This window comes from Anolis carolinensis, chromosome 2, assembly GCF_035594765.1.
Source record: "Anolis carolinensis isolate JA03-04 chromosome 2, rAnoCar3.1.pri, whole genome shotgun sequence".
In the NCBI taxonomy this organism is placed as follows: domain Eukaryota; kingdom Metazoa; phylum Chordata; class Lepidosauria; order Squamata; family Dactyloidae; genus Anolis; species Anolis carolinensis.
In genome coordinates, this window is record NC_085842.1 from 69,981,684 (window position 1) to 69,999,485 (window position 17,802).

The window sequence follows — 17,802 nt, forward strand, 5'->3', positions numbered from 1 at the left end:
CCACAGGGACCCCTACCGAGACGAGAGGAACTAAGGATCGAGTTTGGGGGAGAGTCCTCTGAACTGGATTTTTTCCTTACCACGGTGAGGGGCTATATGGAGGACAATGCTCACACTTTTAGAACGGAATCCAGCCGGATCCGGGCCATTGGTGCAGTGTTGAAGAGGGGAGCGGCTAGCTGGTACGTTCAGCTGCACGCGCGGCGCGACCCATGTCTGGGGTCAGTCCGACGCTTTATGGGGGCCCTGGAGACCCGTTTCCAAGATCCATTGGAGCAAATCCGGGCGAGGGAGAAGTTGAAGACCGTCTCCCAGGGGCAGAGGTCGGTATCTGAGTATGCGGAGGAATTCCAATGCCTCGCCGAAAAGGTGCCGGAATGGTCTGCAGTGACAAAGGTGGAACTCTTCAAAGAGGGGCTCAGGCGGGAGATCCTCTCCTGGGCTGTGCACCGTGATGAGCCTGACACACTGCACGGATGGATTCAGCTGGCGGGGCGCATCGAGACATCGCTGGCCCAGGCGAGGAGGCACCGAGGAGGGCTACAGCAACGGCCGCAGATGAAAGAGGGGAGCCGGAAGGAGGGATCAACCCCAACCGGGAGGAGAGCGGAGCCGAGAGGGAACGTGAGCCCCAGCAGGAGTGGCTGCTTCGTGCGCGGCCGGTTGGGCCACAGGGCTGCCGAGTGCTGGTAGAGAAAAGGGGAAGGCAGAGGCCCGCCCAAACCAAGAGCTGTGGCAGGAAAACGCGCCGAGGAAGAACCACCGATGAGGCACCATTCGGGGGGGTTGGTAAGTCAGGACAAAGCTATGATAGTGGTCCCCATTCAGCTTGAAAATGGCAGCAAACAAGCAACCTGCAAAGCGTTTGTGGATTGTGGATGTTCCAGGAACATCATTTCCCCTGAATTAGCCGGGGGATTGGGATGCGAAAGAACGAGCCTAGAATCCCCAATAGCATTTTCGCAGTTGGACGGATCCACAGCATCAGGATCGTTAGCTAGGCACAGTGCCGAAGATGTAAAGTGTAAGATAGGGAGTTGGGAAGGAAAGGTGTCATTTGTGATATCACAAATAGCCAACTATAATGTTATACTAGGCATGCCGTGGCTGGGGCAGGCCAACCCGCAAATCAACTGGGAGGATAAGAGCATGATTTTCAGTATGAGTTTGGAAGAAGGGAGCCAGGAAGTCGAGAGGGAGCCGGGAAAAAGGGGGGAGGAAGACTCTATCAGAATAGCAGAACTGGCAGATAAATTACCCCCAGAGCATCGTGATTTTGTGGACGTGTTTGACGAGAAGGAAGCAGACAATTTCCCACCGAAGCGGAGGGTTGAAGTGAAAATAGAGCTAGTCCCAGGAGCAGAGCTTCCCAAGGCAAAGATATACCCGATGTCGGCTAGGGAAAAGGAGGAACTGAGAAAGTACATTGATAAAAACCTAGCAAGGGGTTTCATAGAACCTTCGAATTCCCCTTTAGGGGCACCTGTGTTGTTTAGGCGGAAAAAGGACCAAACGCTGAGGCTCTGCATTGACTACAGAGGCCTGAATGCAATCAGTACTGTAAATAAATACCCTCTACCCTTAGTGAAGGACTTGATCGCCCAGTTATCGGAGGGGCAGATATTCACTAAATTGGATTTAATTGAGGCTTACCATAAATTGCAGATCAACCCAGAGGACAGGTGGAAGACGGCCTTCTCCTGCGCCTTCAGATTATTCAATTATTGTGTGCTCCCATTCGGTTTATGCGGGGGAGGGGCCGCGTTCATGCAATTAATCAACGAAGTGTTGCATCCATTATTGTACAAGGGAGTTTTTATTTTTTTAGATGATATATTGATAATGTCTCGGACCAAGGAGCAACACGTAGAACTAGTCAGGGAAGTCCTACAAAAGTTGAGGGAAGCGAAACTGTATGCGAAACTTGCCAAGTGCGAGTTCAATAAAGACCAGATAGACTTTCTGGGGTATAGGATTTCCTCCCAGGGAGTGGCGATGGACCCTGCGAAGGTGGAAGACGTAAGGGGGTGGGAAGCCCCCAGAACACGGAAGCAGCTGCAATCCTTCCTGGGGTTCGCAAACTTCTATAGAACATTTATCAAGGACTTTGTGCGCCTCACTTTGCCATTAACTGATTTGTTAAAGACTAAAGGCAGGGGAGAAACAGCCAAAGTGAAGGCCCCTGGGGCCAAACTGACCTGGACAATAGAATGCCAGGAAGCTTTCGAAGCCCTAAAAAAGCGTTTTACTGAGGAGCCTGTCCTACAGCACCCTGATATGTCTAAGACCTTTGTAATACATTGCGATGCGTCAGACCGGGCATATGGGGCAGTCCTGCTGCAGAAAGACGAGGGGGGGAACCTGAAGCCATGTGGCTATCTGTCGAAAAAGTTTAGCGATACAGAAAAAAACTGGCCGATTTGGGAGAGGGAAGCCTTAGCGATTCTGAAAGCACTAGAGTGCTGGAGACACTTTCTGGAAGGGAGTGGAATACCGTTTGAGGTTTGGTCTGATCATAAAAATTTACAATAACTGAGATCCCCTCGCAAACTATCAGTGAAGCAGATTAGATGGGCCCAATATTTCAGCCATTTTGATTTCAGACTCAAGTTCTTCCAGGGGAAACACAACATACTCCCTGACGCTCTCTCTCGGATGCCTCAGCACGGGGGAGGAATTCAGGAATCTGAGGGGAGCCTTTTTCTAGATAAGCAATGGGGCCTGGCAGTACTGACTCGAGCACAAGCGGCCAAAGAAAACAAACATACTGCCATTTCCACGGGGGGAGGAGAAATATGGGAGGAAGAGTTGAAGCGAGCATACGGAATGGACGAATGGTTACAAACGAACAAAGAACAGGGAGAACTGTGTGGGGATTTGGTGTTTGTTAATAAGAAATTGTATATTCCTGAATGTTTGAGACAAGAAATGTTAAGGAAATGCCACGATAACAAGGGTGCAGGTCATCTAGGCCCTACCAGGACTATTAAACTGTTGGCCAAACAATGCTGGTGGCCCGGAATGAGGAAAGACGCCAGGGGGTACGTCACGCAGTGTGAATTATGTGCAGAGGGCAAAACACCACCTGGGAAGCCCCAGGGGCTATTGCAGAAGGTGGTGGAGCCTATGAGGCCATGGGAATGCGTGGCAATGGATTTTGTAGGTGAACTACCCCCCAGCAGAGGCCACAGATACATTTGGACAATATTGGACCTATTCTCAAAACAGGCGCACTTTGTGGCCCTGCCAAAACTCCCCTCGGCGGAAAAGCTCGCGGATTTGTATGTAAAGCATGTATATCGCCTACATGGGTGCCCCGACAAAATAATTAGCGACTGGGGAGTCCAATTCACTGCAAAATTTTGGGGAAAATTCTTACAGCTGTTAGGAGCAGAAAGGAAAGCTCGGCCTTTCATCCCGCGACCAACGGGGGGGTCGAACGTACCCAACAAACACTGTGCCAATTCTTGAGGATGTACACCAATTATAGACAGGATGATTGGTCGGACCTTCTACCGTTTGCTGAGATGGCATTTAACGGGGCCGTACATTCGGCCACAGGCCGTGCCCCATTCGAAATAGTATACGGACAGGAGGTGGCGCCTTTCCCCAGGCTACCCGAGTGGAAGGAAGGAGAGGGCCAGACCGACAAGGAATGGCCGGCTAAAATTAAGCAAGGGTGGCAGAACGTGGTGGAGGCATTGCGGGAAACGCAAAAGAAGTACAAGCTCTTTGCAGATCGTAGGCACCGAGAGGGGGACAAATTGGGCGAAGGAGATCTAGTTTGGCTGAGCACAAAAAACCTGAAATTGGGGTTCCCATCTAAGAAATTGGCTCCACGCTATATAGGGCCGTTCAGGGTGGCGAAAAGAATAAACGAAGTGACCTATCAGCTGAGGCTACCCAAGGACCTAGGAAAGGTACACCCGGTATTCCATTGCAGCCTGTTAAAAAAGTATAAAGGAACTCTGGACAGCGGAGAACAATAGTTGTGTTAAATCTTTTCCTTCCAGGACGAAGGGGAGGAGGACGCCATGTCAGAACCCTGCTACTAGAGCCTGGATGTGGCTCTGAGTTTCAGGGTCACTGACATTGATAAGACACCTGCGTCTCAGGACTCGGAGAAGAAACGGCTGCTGGACTTGGCCGGGAATCTGCGCGGGGTTTTGCTGAGCGGGAAGAGACTTTTCAAATGAGGGGGAGGGTATATAAAGGATGGTTGGCCGGAGCCTCCCATTCTTGGCTTTTCTGATGTTTATGTTTCCTGCAGTAAAGTTTCTGGTGATTTCACAGAGAGTCTCGTGTGTTCATTCAGGAGCGGCTGTAGTGAGCTGACAAATAATAACTTTATTTTTAAATCCCACTCCCATCTCCCCCAGGGGGGACTTGGAGTGGCTCACAAATCTTGAAAACAAGATGTCCACTCACTTGCTTTTAGTTCAGTTAGCAGAGCAATCTGAAGAAAACTGTTCAGTTATAACAATTGAACATAATAAATCATATTGACACATGTTCCTTGTATATTATTTACTCACACAATTTCAAAAATTCAGCCATATTCCAGCATAATTTGCACAGATTAAAAGCATAGAGAGATACTCAAGGAAAATAGAAGGTTAAAGAGAAGAGAATACTGACCTGAACTTGGTTTTTGAGATAACTTGACTAAAAGAAAAGGAAAACAAATTTTTAAAGAATATTTAGGAACAATAATCTATACAACTCCTTCTTCCTTGAATCCTATACAGTCTTGGAAATTAAAACCAGTTTGAATTATTATTTCTTAGATGGCTGTCTGATATAGAGAAGTTTCATGAGTGTATACTGAAAAACACCCCTCTAGTTTTGACTGCTTTGGCTGGATCAATATAATAGGTACAGATAAAGAAAATAACAGTCTTTTGCATTGACTTTTAATCCCTTCATAACAAGGACTATAATTTTTATAGAAACCAATGCAAAATCAGATTACAGTCGTAATGTCATAATGAAAAACGTTTTTAGACTAGTTATATTCGACCTTTTCTACAAGGTGCTCACACTTCATTTTCCCCCTCCTTAATAACCCTGTGAAGTAGAAAGTGCTCACCCAGCACCATGTAGTCAACTTGGATTTAAACTTGTGGTTCCACAATCTAAAACTAACAATCTTGGCATTATATTATTTTGCAATAAATCAGAGTTCTAGTTACGCATAAAGGGCAGGATTTGTAAGCCACTAGATCCAAATCCCAAAGCAACAATTTATGCAAAAATATTCCTAGCTCTATAAATAATGTGCCCAAATAATAGGAATCTGGAAAATCAACAATCATGTAATGTCCATTAATTCAAGAGTTCTACTCTGGATGGAACTAACAATTGTATTTAGACTATTATGCTCTCTTGTAGCTAAACACCCACGAAATAATTTCATGAATTAAAGAAGTAGCATGGTAGTACAAGCCTAGAGAAACACTTTAAAAACACACACAGATATTTTAGAAAAGTCTATTTTTGTCCAAAAAAGTCTACATCATAATTTCAGTTAATCGGGAAGGGGGGGGAGATAATTAACATCACTGGCAGAGCTAGCAGTTCTAAAGATAGCCATCTTAATACATAGTTCAGGAGTTTCTTGCTTGTTTATTGACTGCTGGGAGAAAAAAGAATGGCATTCCTGCCATATCCATACATACTCACCACAGAGTTCCACAACATGCTGGACTCTCTCCTTCTCCAGCCACATTTTCAGTATTCACAGATTCAGTTTCGCTTACTTGCATGCTTGCTGTTGTGGGCAAATAAGAATGAATTAGATTTTGGTGACTGAATGAAGCCAGCTACACTGTGATGGGAGCATGCACTGGGTGGAAAGTCTGTGCAACAGATTTTTTTTTTTTTTTTTTTTAGGATTGACTCCAGTTTTTTTAAAAGCTGACCAGTTCCCCTTCCCCCATCTTATATTGAAAAGACCAACAACAATTGGAGCTTAATCCAGAGCCTTTCTCATAGTCAAACTAAATAATTCATGCTAAGCTCATATAATAAACACTCCAGGCCTCACTTCAAAGGTTCTGAAGGACTGTGGCCAGTTTTCCAAAATGGCCCTTGAGATCATGTTGGACTGCAATTTCATGAATTCCTATCACTGGCTCTGCTACTTAGAGCTGCTAGAACTTCCAACCCAACATCTAGACTAGAGGGTGATACTCTAAAAGCTTACCATAAGGCTGCAACCCAAAGAAAATGCTAGTTTACAAATCATGCATGTGTTTTGGATAGTTTTGGTAGGGCAAATTATGCCACAAGGCTCTTTCACCTAAGCTTGAATCTGGAGCTAAAAGACCGAGTCTGAAACCTTTTGAACCTAGTGGAATATAATGGTGCATACACATGTACAGAATTTTGATGTGATTTACAAATATCATAAAATAAATTCTTGCACTATGAGATTCATACAAGCTTTCTCTACTCAATCAGAGCTATCCAAATGCAACAAAATATACTTAGATGCGTAAAAGTTGTACAAATTATGGCTCTAGAAATCAGATCCAAAAATCATAAAAGTTAAGGATATTAAAAATAATTGCATAAGGTTTTAAATGATGTTTTGGATGTTTTATCTATACTGGTTTTAGTAACTTGTAATCTGACTTGACTCCCATTGCTGGGGGAAAGGCAAAATCTAAGTGGATGAAGATAAGTAAGATTGTGGATGCAGCATCTTACCACGAACAAGGTGCTTGAAAAGCTGCTTTGGATTGCAACTCCAAAATTTCCCCCTCCGGTAAGAAGTCAGTGGCCATTCTGGCTGTGGAATTTTGACAGCTATACCCAAAAAGTACTTTTCCTAGCTTTTCCGCTACTCATTCTCTATGTATGCTGATAATACCCAATTTTTGTCTGCATAAGCCTAAAGGAGTAAGAATATTTCTGCCAGCAGGAGAAACTGCACAAAAACAACCATTAGAAACTAGAGCATGATTACTGTGCCTTCATGTGTCAGTTAAGATGAAAGGCTTGCCTCAGCAGACACAGACACGGAGGCAATTTCCTGACAGTCTAGGAAGACAGCCTGCCATCTAAAGCGGAACAAACAAAGAATGGATGGACTTTTAAATTACTAGGACCAAGTGCCAGTTACGTTTCTGTTTTCAGCATATTAGCAGGTTTTGCCAAGGACAATGCTGACAGCTTTTGTTATCCTGATACTCCTTCTAAATAAACAATTTCCTCAGATGTCAATGTTTTGAACAAGATTTGTCTCTCCAGAAGTTTTAAGGAGCATCTAGGTCAAAAAAAATACATTGTTTCAGTTCAGTAGAATTTATGCTAGTGGAACATGGCCATGCAGCCCAGAAAACTCACAGCAACCCAGTGATTCTGGCCATAAAAGCCTTCAACAACACACAGAATTTACACAGTTTGTATAGTATCATCAAGCAAAATGCAGCCTACCCTTGTGATTTGTTCTCAGCAGAGACAGGAAATTTGTTTTACCAGGAAAGGTAAATCTAAAAGTCAGGGAGGGGGGTTCCATAAAATAAATAAGTGATTTGTTGTCACCTCAGTTTTTATGTATATTCTATGCTTCCCTTCACTTCACTTCACTTCACTTTATTTCTTAATTAGTCGCTCTCCACCAGAGTGCTCTGAGCAACTTACAATTTAAAATATCATTCCACAATATAAAAACATTTAACATAAAAACATTCAACAGTGACTATTTGGTAAATTAGATCTGATTTACTTAAATGCACAACCAAACAGCCAAGTCTTGAGCGCTTTTCCAAAAGGTCGCAACTCCGACATTGCTCTAACATATGGAGGCAATGAGTTCCACAGAATTGGAGCATAGGCCGGAAAGGCTCTACGCCTTGTAGTTTCCAGGCATACCTCCCTAGGGCCCAGTACGTATAGGAGATTTTCCTGGGAGGATCGAGGTGACCACTGATGAATAAAAGGAATGAGGCGGTCCCTAAGATATAATGGTCCTTGGCCATTTCGAGCTTTAAATGTTAGGATCAGTATCTTGTAAGAGATCCAATGTTCTATTGGTAGCCAATGCAGTTGTTTCAGAATCGGTGTAATATGGGATCTTATAGATGATCCGCCAGCAGCCTGGGCACCACATTTTGGACCATTAGGATCTTCTGGGTTTTTGTCTTCGGAAGGCCGGCATATAAGGCGTTACAATAATCCAACCTAGTGGTGACTGTTGCATGGATTACCGTTGCCAATGCTTCTGTTGAAAGATAGGATGCCAATTTCCTTGCCTGGTGAAGATGAAAAAAGGCCTGCTTACTTATGGCAGTGATCTGGGTCTCCATCGTCAGCGATGAGTCCAACACAACCCCAAGGCTTTTAACAGTAGCAGACGGAACCAGAACTTCCCCATCAAAATCAGGCAGTGACTGGATTAACTCTGGTGGCTGGCCGGGCCAGAGTATCTCAGTTTTTGCAGGATTCACTTCCCTGTTGCTTATTATTATTTATCTTAATAACCAAATTGCTTTAAAAATATGAAGCTATATTCTGAAATGGCCTATGGTCTCAGAGGGATGGTTCATCCACCAAATGTCCAAAGGAGGCACACATATCTTACTCATTCCACAAACCATCTTTCCTTTCTGATTGTATGTTCTCATGTTTGTCCTACAGAAGCTACTTTTATCCAACAGAATTGATGGTACTGTGGGTCAGAGATCAAGTGCTTCTTACCACAAAAAAATGGCTAGAGAAAATCAGTTTCATGGTAGATGTCAGAAGTGTATATGTAGGAGAAAGTGTGACTATTTGCATCACATATTTCTCATGTGGGTTCTCCAGTGGCCTAGGGGATAAAAGCCTCGTGACTTGAAGGTTGGGTTGCTGACCTGAAGGCTGTCAGGTTCGAATCTCACCCGGTGACAGCGTGGATGAGCTCCCTCTATCAGCTCCAGCTCCATGCAGGGACATGAGAGAAGCCTCCCACAAGGATGGTAAAAACATCAAAACATCCGGGCATCCCCTGGTCAACGTCCTTGCAGACGGCCAATTCTCTCACTCCAGAAGCAACTCCAGTTGCTCCTGACATGAAAAAAGTGGGTTCTGTCACATTTATGAGAGCTAATCATTTTTATTGCACTAATTGCAATGCTAGTTGGCTTTCCCGTGAAGCCCAACCTGTTTTTCCATGTTCTTTGCGATGGCAAGAACTGCTTTGTGCTCATACCCAGGAGGAAAATTCACCATGAAACACTATTGCTTACCTACTTATATTCCAAGCAGTTCAAACTACATATCTTATAAGCAAATTAGTTTAAGCATCTGACAAATAGGGGGAAAGTCTGTTCAGAGTCCTTTCCCATTTGGCCTCAACAGGGAGTGGTAGATGCACAAGGTCTCCCAATTCTCTTTGAAAAGGACTGCCTCAGGGTTGGAGTTGGAACAGGCAACAAGGCAACACTGTGGGTTGGACATATGACAGAAGAAATGAAGGATGTAGCAAAGAATTTGATTGATTCTTCACAGCTTCCCCCCTGGGCCCATGTGCCACACTTTGCTCAAAAGGGATATATGTCTTATCACAATTCACCCTTTCTGTGTGATTTGCTAATTTTTAAAGCATAAAATAATTGGGTCAGCAGATGCACAGGTCTTTGTGTCTTGGAATTTGAATGGTGGGAAATTCAATAAATGTGTGGAAAAAGAACACTCGATTCAAAATTCCCTACTGAAATCAAGATGGGTGTATTGTCAAAATCTAGCAAAACGGACACAACTGGTATTTCAGGAAGACAATCTGTTCTTTAAAATTCCCTTTAAAAAGTGCTTTCATATATTATATATAGTTACCTGCAATTGTAACATTGTAAATAGTGAGCTAAATATTGAATTAAGAAGAAAAATTCTAGATGAATAAAAATCAAGCTGTTCTGCAACAAATTGTTCTCAGCCTATGCACCATTAAATAATAGGAGGGTTTGAAAAGCTTTGATTTCTCCCCATATTGGAACTAATGTAACATACTTATTTCTGGCTCCTTTGCCTTTTTAGATGCTAGCACATTAGCGTGACTGAGAGCCATTCTGTGGAAATCTGAATGAGTATAAATGACATTCCAGCATATTTAAAGGACCCCAGCAGTTATCTCTTTGAAGCATGCATTCAAACAACAAATCACTTCCATGCGAGATAGGAGTCTGCATGCACTTTAGGAAATATCTGCATTCCTGAGAAGTGTGGTATGTGTGTCCGTATGTGTAAACAAAAGCACTCAAAACTCATTGCCTAGACTAAAACACCCCACTGCAAAACAGAAAAGATTTTACCGTGTTTGTTGGCCCCACGGCAACAGTTAAATCTTTTTTTCTTCTTCTCCTCTAATAAATCAGCCAGCGTAACCCCTTCATGTTAAACATATGTAATCCCATCAATAATACAGTAGGTGGCAATAGAAGCAGTGCAGAAGACAATAAAGGATCTATATTCAGACTTTGCCAGTTGAGATGTGACACAGAATGACTATACTGACTGCTGCCAACAAGTACAATCTAAATCTCAAACTGTAGGCACTCAGGAGCAGACCTCTGCATTTTACTAAGCACCCCCTATTTCTTTCCTCATAATTTGAGCCATGGACCAAATCTCAGAAAGTGAACAGTGTATATTGGGGACTGGGTGTTTGCGAACACAGTGAACAGGTTTTCAAGTGTTCTAGGATGATGTGTAGTTACCTGAAAGAGAACTACAATATGGCCCCCACATTTATGGTGAACACATTCCAAGACATATCCTGAAACTGTGAATACATGAACCCTATATCACACTACAGACCTTTAGGGAAACTGTGGATATCAAAGCTGTGGATAAGAATGCTACACAGTATACGAAACAAGCACATATATGCCAACGGGACCTCTGTCATTTCTACAGCCTGCATGGCTATAGGTTACATCGAAAGCAGAAGTTTTGCATGCAAACAAGGTTCAATCCCATACGTTTCCACATAGACCTGAGAAAGATTTCTGTCTGAAACCTTGGTGAGGTGCTGTCAAAAATGCAGACAATGCTGCGACAGGTGGAACAATAATCTGATAAAGCAACTTCCTACACTCCTAAAATCATTTTTCTTTTGTGATTTTTAACCATTATTTCCTCTTTCAAAAGTACAAGTAAATCCTGCAATAATTCCATGTTCTAATTCCATTCCAAGCTGTGGGAGTATCCACAATAGATTCTGAGAGAAACAAAGTGAGTCATTTCTAATAGGTTTACAGACCATTCACAAGGTCTTTTTTTCAACTGTTAGTAATTAGCATCCAGATCACTTTACAAAAATATTGCACAGAGTTAAAAAGATTAAGGACTGATTCACAGGAAAACAGATCCTGCTTTTCTTTCAACTGAAAACTAACTGGGTTGTCTGCCAGGGTCGAATGAAGCAACTCCCACAAACATCAACTGTATGTAGATATTAGAACATTGCACAACTCATTGCAGGCACTGGCCTGGATTGGCAGTAAACTGTTTGCCAAACATACATTTCATTCAGGTCAACAAAGCTTCTTCTATAAAACCAGATTTATTTGCATTTCTGTGACTCTGTGCAATCAGTCCTCAAAGAAAGATAGTGGTTTTGGATCTGAAAGACTAAAGGCTGGGAATACACCTCAGTGAACACTGCTGGACTCCCTTCCAAGAACTCATGCATCCAACCAACGTTTACATGATTTACTAGCTCATCCCTAGATTTTTCAGTCCATGGCTAAAGAAGTCTTAATTATATTTACTAACTCCATCACAGTTATAAAAAAATTGGAAGGGGAACAATCCTGAGAATTAACAATGGCATTGCAGGTTAAGGAGCAAGAACACTACAAGAGACAATGCAAGGTGTGCTATAAAAGGATTAGCAGTAACCTAATGCTAATTTTACTGTTTTGCACTTTAATTGGCTTTTACCACAAGTTAGCATTCTGCCAATGAAAATAAAAGCACTGTTGCAGCAAAATTGTCACAAATTCTCGTCACTGAAGCCACCTAGTATCACTCTGCACTCATTGACAAAATCAGTTGACAAAGTGAGTGTCATTCTCACATAAGATAGCAAGTGTTTAATTTTCTGTAGCCTATCTATGGTTATCACACAGTGACATTTTAAATGGCAGACTTTTCATGAGTGTTAAGAGAAGAGATCTCTGTACTATTTCATGCACCACTCTAAATAGTGTTCTGTGAAGTGTAGATTTATTAATGAAGGCAAAAAAGCAGAACAATAAACAAAACTTTCTTTCCCATAAATAGGTAAATTATAAGCTACAATGAAATATCATAGTTGCGCTGAGTAACTATTTTGAGATTTATTCCTTAGCAATATTGTTGATATACACATTAATTGTTCCACTACTAGATGTTACTCAACACAACACAAACTGCTTATTTCAATTGCTTTTGGCTATAAGCTTGAAAGATATTGGATGTTTGATTGGGGGTAAAGAGCATATCAGAAGAAAACAATAGTACAAGCACTGTTGGAAACTGAAACAGGTGACACCTAAAATAGAGTTGAATTCTAATTAGTTGAACAATAAAATATTAATTCTTCTTTAGCAAGCACAAATATCTCCTTATAATAGAAATTCCTCCACATGCAAAATATGTTGATACCCTTTTAAAAAATAACTTGTCACTGGCTTGAGGAAAAAGACTAAAAAGCCAGGAGATTTCTCAACTATGCAGATCTACTTCCAGTTACTCAAACCCAAATATATTCAAACTAATCAACTTTTTAAGATATCACTTAGCTGGCTGCTCTACAAACAAAAGGACTCAGTGCAAACATGGAAAGCTACATGTTAAAGAGAGTTTTTAAAGCAATGCAGAACTTGATATTAAGGCAAAGATTTCTAATCTGATTCTCAAATACATGATAGTTTGACTTCATGCTTAGTTGTCTCAGGGTCAAACAACTTGAAGACACACAACAACAACCAGCATCGGCACCACCACCACCACCACCACTACCACCATTCTTTAGAACACTACTATACTTTTAAAGCTATTGTTTGAGGTCTAACTAAATAAAACATGTCAGAAAGCATTTAAGTAATATAAAACACAATTTGTTATTTCACAGTAAAACAAACCTATTAGATCTCAATGATACATCCTAATACAGAATGACAATGAAGAGATCAATAGCTTGTGCATCTATTTTCAATTGGCTGCAGTATATTGTTACATCCAGTTGCTAAACTGGGGTTAACTTTTTGAGAAAAACATGCTATCTCTTCAACCATCCTTCTTCCTGTTCTTCCTGCAATCCCTCTCTCACTCACTAACCACGGATTTTGTCTGAGAAACAATACTAAAGACTAAATAGAGTTTGCTAACTTCAGATAAAGCTTAGCTGCATTAAATTAAAATCTTTGTGGCTATACTAAACAAGAGGGTAAACCATATAAACGTAAAATTTGCTCATATAACCGTAAACCACAATTTATCATTATACTTGAACAAGGCCACTGTGTAAAATCTTATCATTTACAGTTGCTGACTTTGAAGCAGACTGCAAGAATGGGAAACTGGGAGACAAAATCTAATAGAAATTCGTGTTCCACTACTTCTGTGCGAAATATGTTGGAAGGTAAAAATGGGGCCCACTGTATATGCTTAGGGGGAAAAATGCTCAAACTATTGCATTTGGCAGGCAAGAATCCCACAAACACTGTAAATAAAGGTGAGCAAAGGCTGGGTCTACTCATAGATCAGTGGGTGATCTGCAGTAGATTTGCAGGGATTTCACCCATCTAACTGTTTAACACTGCCAGTTTCTAAGAAAACGTGGAGTAACTTGGTGCCAATTATTGTAGAAAAAATTGAGCTCTGTTCCATTTTAATACTCAAAATATCCTGAAACTTATTTCAGAATGTGCTCAGAGGGACCCTGTTTTTTTCATTTGAAGGGTATGTCATTTCAGCTTGGGTCCAGCTGATAGATCTTGGTCATCCAGAAAGAAAACAGTGTAGATTTTTGAAGGCTGAAGTCTGCCCACCCCTACTGTAAGATATTTCTGAAGTACACTACATTCTTCCGTTAGTAATTAATGAATTGAGAAAACTTGACGTACTATTCCGTTTGCCTTCGCCATCCCCTTCTTCTTCATTCTCAGGGTCAATATCTTCTGCTTGTGTAATCCAATCCAAATAGCCTTTGAGATCTTCTTCAAGCTGCTGCTTTTCACGCAGCTTCTGAAAATCTCCTCTGGCCTTGGCTTTTTCTCTTTCTTTGGAAAATTCCCTATTGGGTTTAGACAAAAAATAACAGAGATATTGATTTATATTCTGAAGAAAGAGTTTCGATAGAAGTAGTTTCTTCTAGAAACAATTAAGCAACAAAGAAACTGTACAGAAATGTGAACAGTTTCCACATATCACAACAGTGATGCAAATTAGCATACCATGCAGCATTCCTGATGCATTACATTTTTAAACGTTTACAAAGTCTGTATTGACACAATATAGTTACCAATAATTTTACCGTATTGTGCCATTTCAGGTGTTATATTTTACTTTATTCTACTCTTTCAAAATGTTAAATGTGATTCTAGAATCAAGTCTGAAGGAATATGACTTCATGAGATTAGCTTAGGAGAGATGGTATGTATTAAATGGAATACGAGAATGAATCAAGACCGTTCTTTTCAAAGCAAACAGTAGGATTTGTTGACATGACCCATGTATATCACAGTGTATCTTGAAGTATCTTCTAGAATATGCAAAAACAAAGGTCCTTATATGCAAGTATCCAACTAATATGAGTAGAGGAAACACATGATTGACAATGGAGGTAAAATCAAACCCAGATGGCAGAATTTTGAGCGTGCTTGTCAGTGTTACAATTATTAAAGCAAAAACAAATAAAGACATAATAATCTGCTTTTGATAAAGACTCTCATTAAAAGAAACAACATAACACCTTAACCTGAATAGAAATTGTACTGTCCTCAGAGGTGAATGACAGAACTACATTTAGCCTAATTCAACTGGACTGGCTTTGAAAGGCTATGTTTGCTCACACAAAAAGCAATAAGAGTAAAAAATGAAAAAAAAAAACACATCTTTATGGCAAGTATAATACCAACCACCCTGTCATTTTACTCCTCCAGAAATGTTCTTCCCATTATTTATTAAAAGGAATATCCATTGGAAAGTCAAAAGTTTTGACTGGGAACCACATTGGAAAATGAAGGTCAGAATTCCAAGAGTCAGGTGTGCATATGCATATGGTATTAAATGAGTTTGCATATTCCTAACTCTATTTTTCAAAAGGGGGAGGTAGCTACATTTTAAAAAAGATCTGTGATTTTCTTCATTATAGTTGGTTGAGACACAGAATAATGTGTTCAAGAGAGAGGCAGATTGCAACACTAAGGGCCCTTCTACACAGGCCCAAAGCCTGTGATAGGTAATGGGTTTACCTGAGGCATCCAAACGACGATCATCTCAAGACTGGACTACTGTAACGCCTTCTACACTGGCCTTCCTTTGTCGGTGATCCAGAAGCTCAAGTTGGTACAAAATGCAGCTGCCCGGCTCCTTGCGGGAGTCCCAATGAGATGCCACATAACACCAATCTTACTGCAGCTGCACTGGTTACCAATTGAGCACTGGATAACTTTCAAAGTGATGGTGCTTACCTTTAAGGCCTTACATGGTCTAGGGACAATGTACCTGAGGGACCGCCTCACCCCCTACCAACCCCAGAGATGCCTCCGTTCTAAGGACCAAGATCTATGGGAAGTCCCCAATTTTAAGACCTTGCATCTAACAGCAACTAGACATAGAGCTTTTACAGCAGTGGCGCCATCACTCTGGAACACTCTGCCGCCTGAAGTTCGTGCCTTGCGGGACTTATCAGTCTTCTGCAGGGCATGTAAGACACACCTGTTTCAGCAGGCTTTTGATCTCCGTTATTGCTGTTTTTAAATTGCTTAGATTTTAGCTTGTTCTTGTAAGCCGCTCTGAGCCTTGGGGGAGTGTTTTTAAGATGTTTTTAAGATGTTTTTAAATTGTTAGATTTTAGCCTGTTCTTGTAAGCTGCCCTGAGCCCTAGGGGAGTGGCGGCATATAAGTTTGAATAATAAATAAATAAATAAAATAAACCCGGATTAATCCAAAGTAAATTGGGTTTCCCCAGTTTACTTTGGGTTAATAAAGCACCTGTCTCCTGAGGAATCTGTATAATGACCAAGTAGCAACAGTAAGAACAGACCAGGGAACAACAGACTGGTTCAAGATTGGGAAAGGAGTACAGCAGGGCTGTATACTCTCACTCAACCTATTCAACTTGTATGCAGAACACATCATGCGAGGTGCGGGGCTTGATTAATCCAAGGCTGGAGTAAAAATTGCTGGAAGATACATTAACAACCTTAGATATGCAGATGATACCACTCTGATGGCTGAACGTGAGGAGGAGCTGAGGAGCCTTATAACCAAGGTGAAAGAAGAAAGTTCAAAAGCTTGGTTGCAGTTAAACATAAAAAAAACAAGATTATGGCAACCAGACTGATTGATAACTGGAAAATAGAGGGAGAAAACGTGGAAGCAGGAACAGACTTTATATTTCTAGGCCTGAAGATTGCTGCAGTCTCAGACTGCAGCCAAGAAATCAGAAGATGCGTATTTCTTGGGAGGAGACCACTGATCAATCTTGATAAAATAGTGAATAGTAGAAGTAGAGACATCACATTGGCAATGGTATTCCCTGTAGTGGATGTGAGAGCTGGACTATAACAAAGGCTGAGCAAAGGAAGATAGGCGCTTTTGAACTGTGGTGTTGGAGGAAAATTCTGAGAGTGCCATAGACCGCAAGAAGATCAAACCAGTCCATACAGGAAATAATGCCCGACTGTTCACTGGAGGGAAGGATATTAGCAGCAAAGATGAAGTACTTTGGCCACATGAGAAGACAGGAAAGTATGGAGAAGATAATGATGGTGGGGAAAATGGAAGGAAAAAGGAAGAGGGGCCAAACAAGGAAAAGATGGATGGATGGTATCCTTGAAGTGACTGGCTTGACCTTGAAGGAGCTGGGGGTGGTGACAGCCCACAGGGAGCTCTGGCATGAACTGGTCCATGGGGTCATGAAGGGTTGGAAGCGATTGAATGAATAAACAACAACAACAACAACAAAGCACCTCAACAGATCCAGACCGTACTGAAATCTGCTGAGATCTGGTTCTGCTGAGATGCTGGGTCTATGGGGATTGACTCCCGGTTTGCATTCTGTCATCTCAGGGGTCAATCCCAAAAGCAATCCCGGTTTTATAGGCTCCTTTGGTTGACCCGGGATGGCATCTAGCCACACCCCCCCCCCCCCTGAGGGAATGGCCAAGGTTATGAGAGGGGGTGAGAACTGAAATCCAAGAGGAAGTGGGTTTTTTTAACCCGCTTCCTCTCGGGTTTTAGTTAAGTGTAGAAGAGCCCTTAGATTATGCCTTTAAGATTTATGAGAAACAGAAAGCTGGCCTGTGGCAGTCTTCATTTTGTTTCTTGAACTTTCTTCTTCCACCTTTCTTCCCAAACAGCTCTAATAAAGCCTCCAATTATGTTACACATGAAGCAAAAGAAAGAATATAATGTAAGGACTAGAACGTTGCATCTCCATAGTAACACTATTCATCACAAATTTTAACTGCAAAATATGGATCTTCAGGCAGGTTGTACCCTGCATACGTTTAGTACACTAAGATTAGACAGTAAGCCTGATGGCAAAGACTGTCTTGTTTTCATTGATTGCCACTGCGGTAGACCTTCTGACTAAAAAGCAGG

General features: G+C 41.7%; 1 protein-coding gene across 22 annotated transcripts in view; it reads right to left on the minus strand.

The window, feature by feature from the left end:
• Positions 1 to 17,802, minus strand: part of cacna1d (calcium voltage-gated channel subunit alpha1 D) — a 300,008-nt gene that overhangs the window by 144,120 nt on the left and 138,086 nt on the right. For all 22 annotated transcript variants that reach the window (XR_010002620.1, XM_062969926.1, XM_062969920.1 and 19 more), the window contains exons 9-11: positions 14,097 to 14,266; positions 5,683 to 5,770; positions 4,639 to 4,665 (exon numbers count right to left, since the gene is read on the minus strand). Coding sequence is in view for 21 of the 22 variants with exons in the window: in XM_062969926.1 (XP_062825996.1) it covers positions 4,639 to 4,665; positions 5,683 to 5,770; positions 14,097 to 14,266 (285 nt within the window). In the remaining variant the exon portion in view is untranslated. The remainder of the gene's footprint in view (positions 1 to 4,638; positions 4,666 to 5,682; positions 5,771 to 14,096; positions 14,267 to 17,802) is intronic.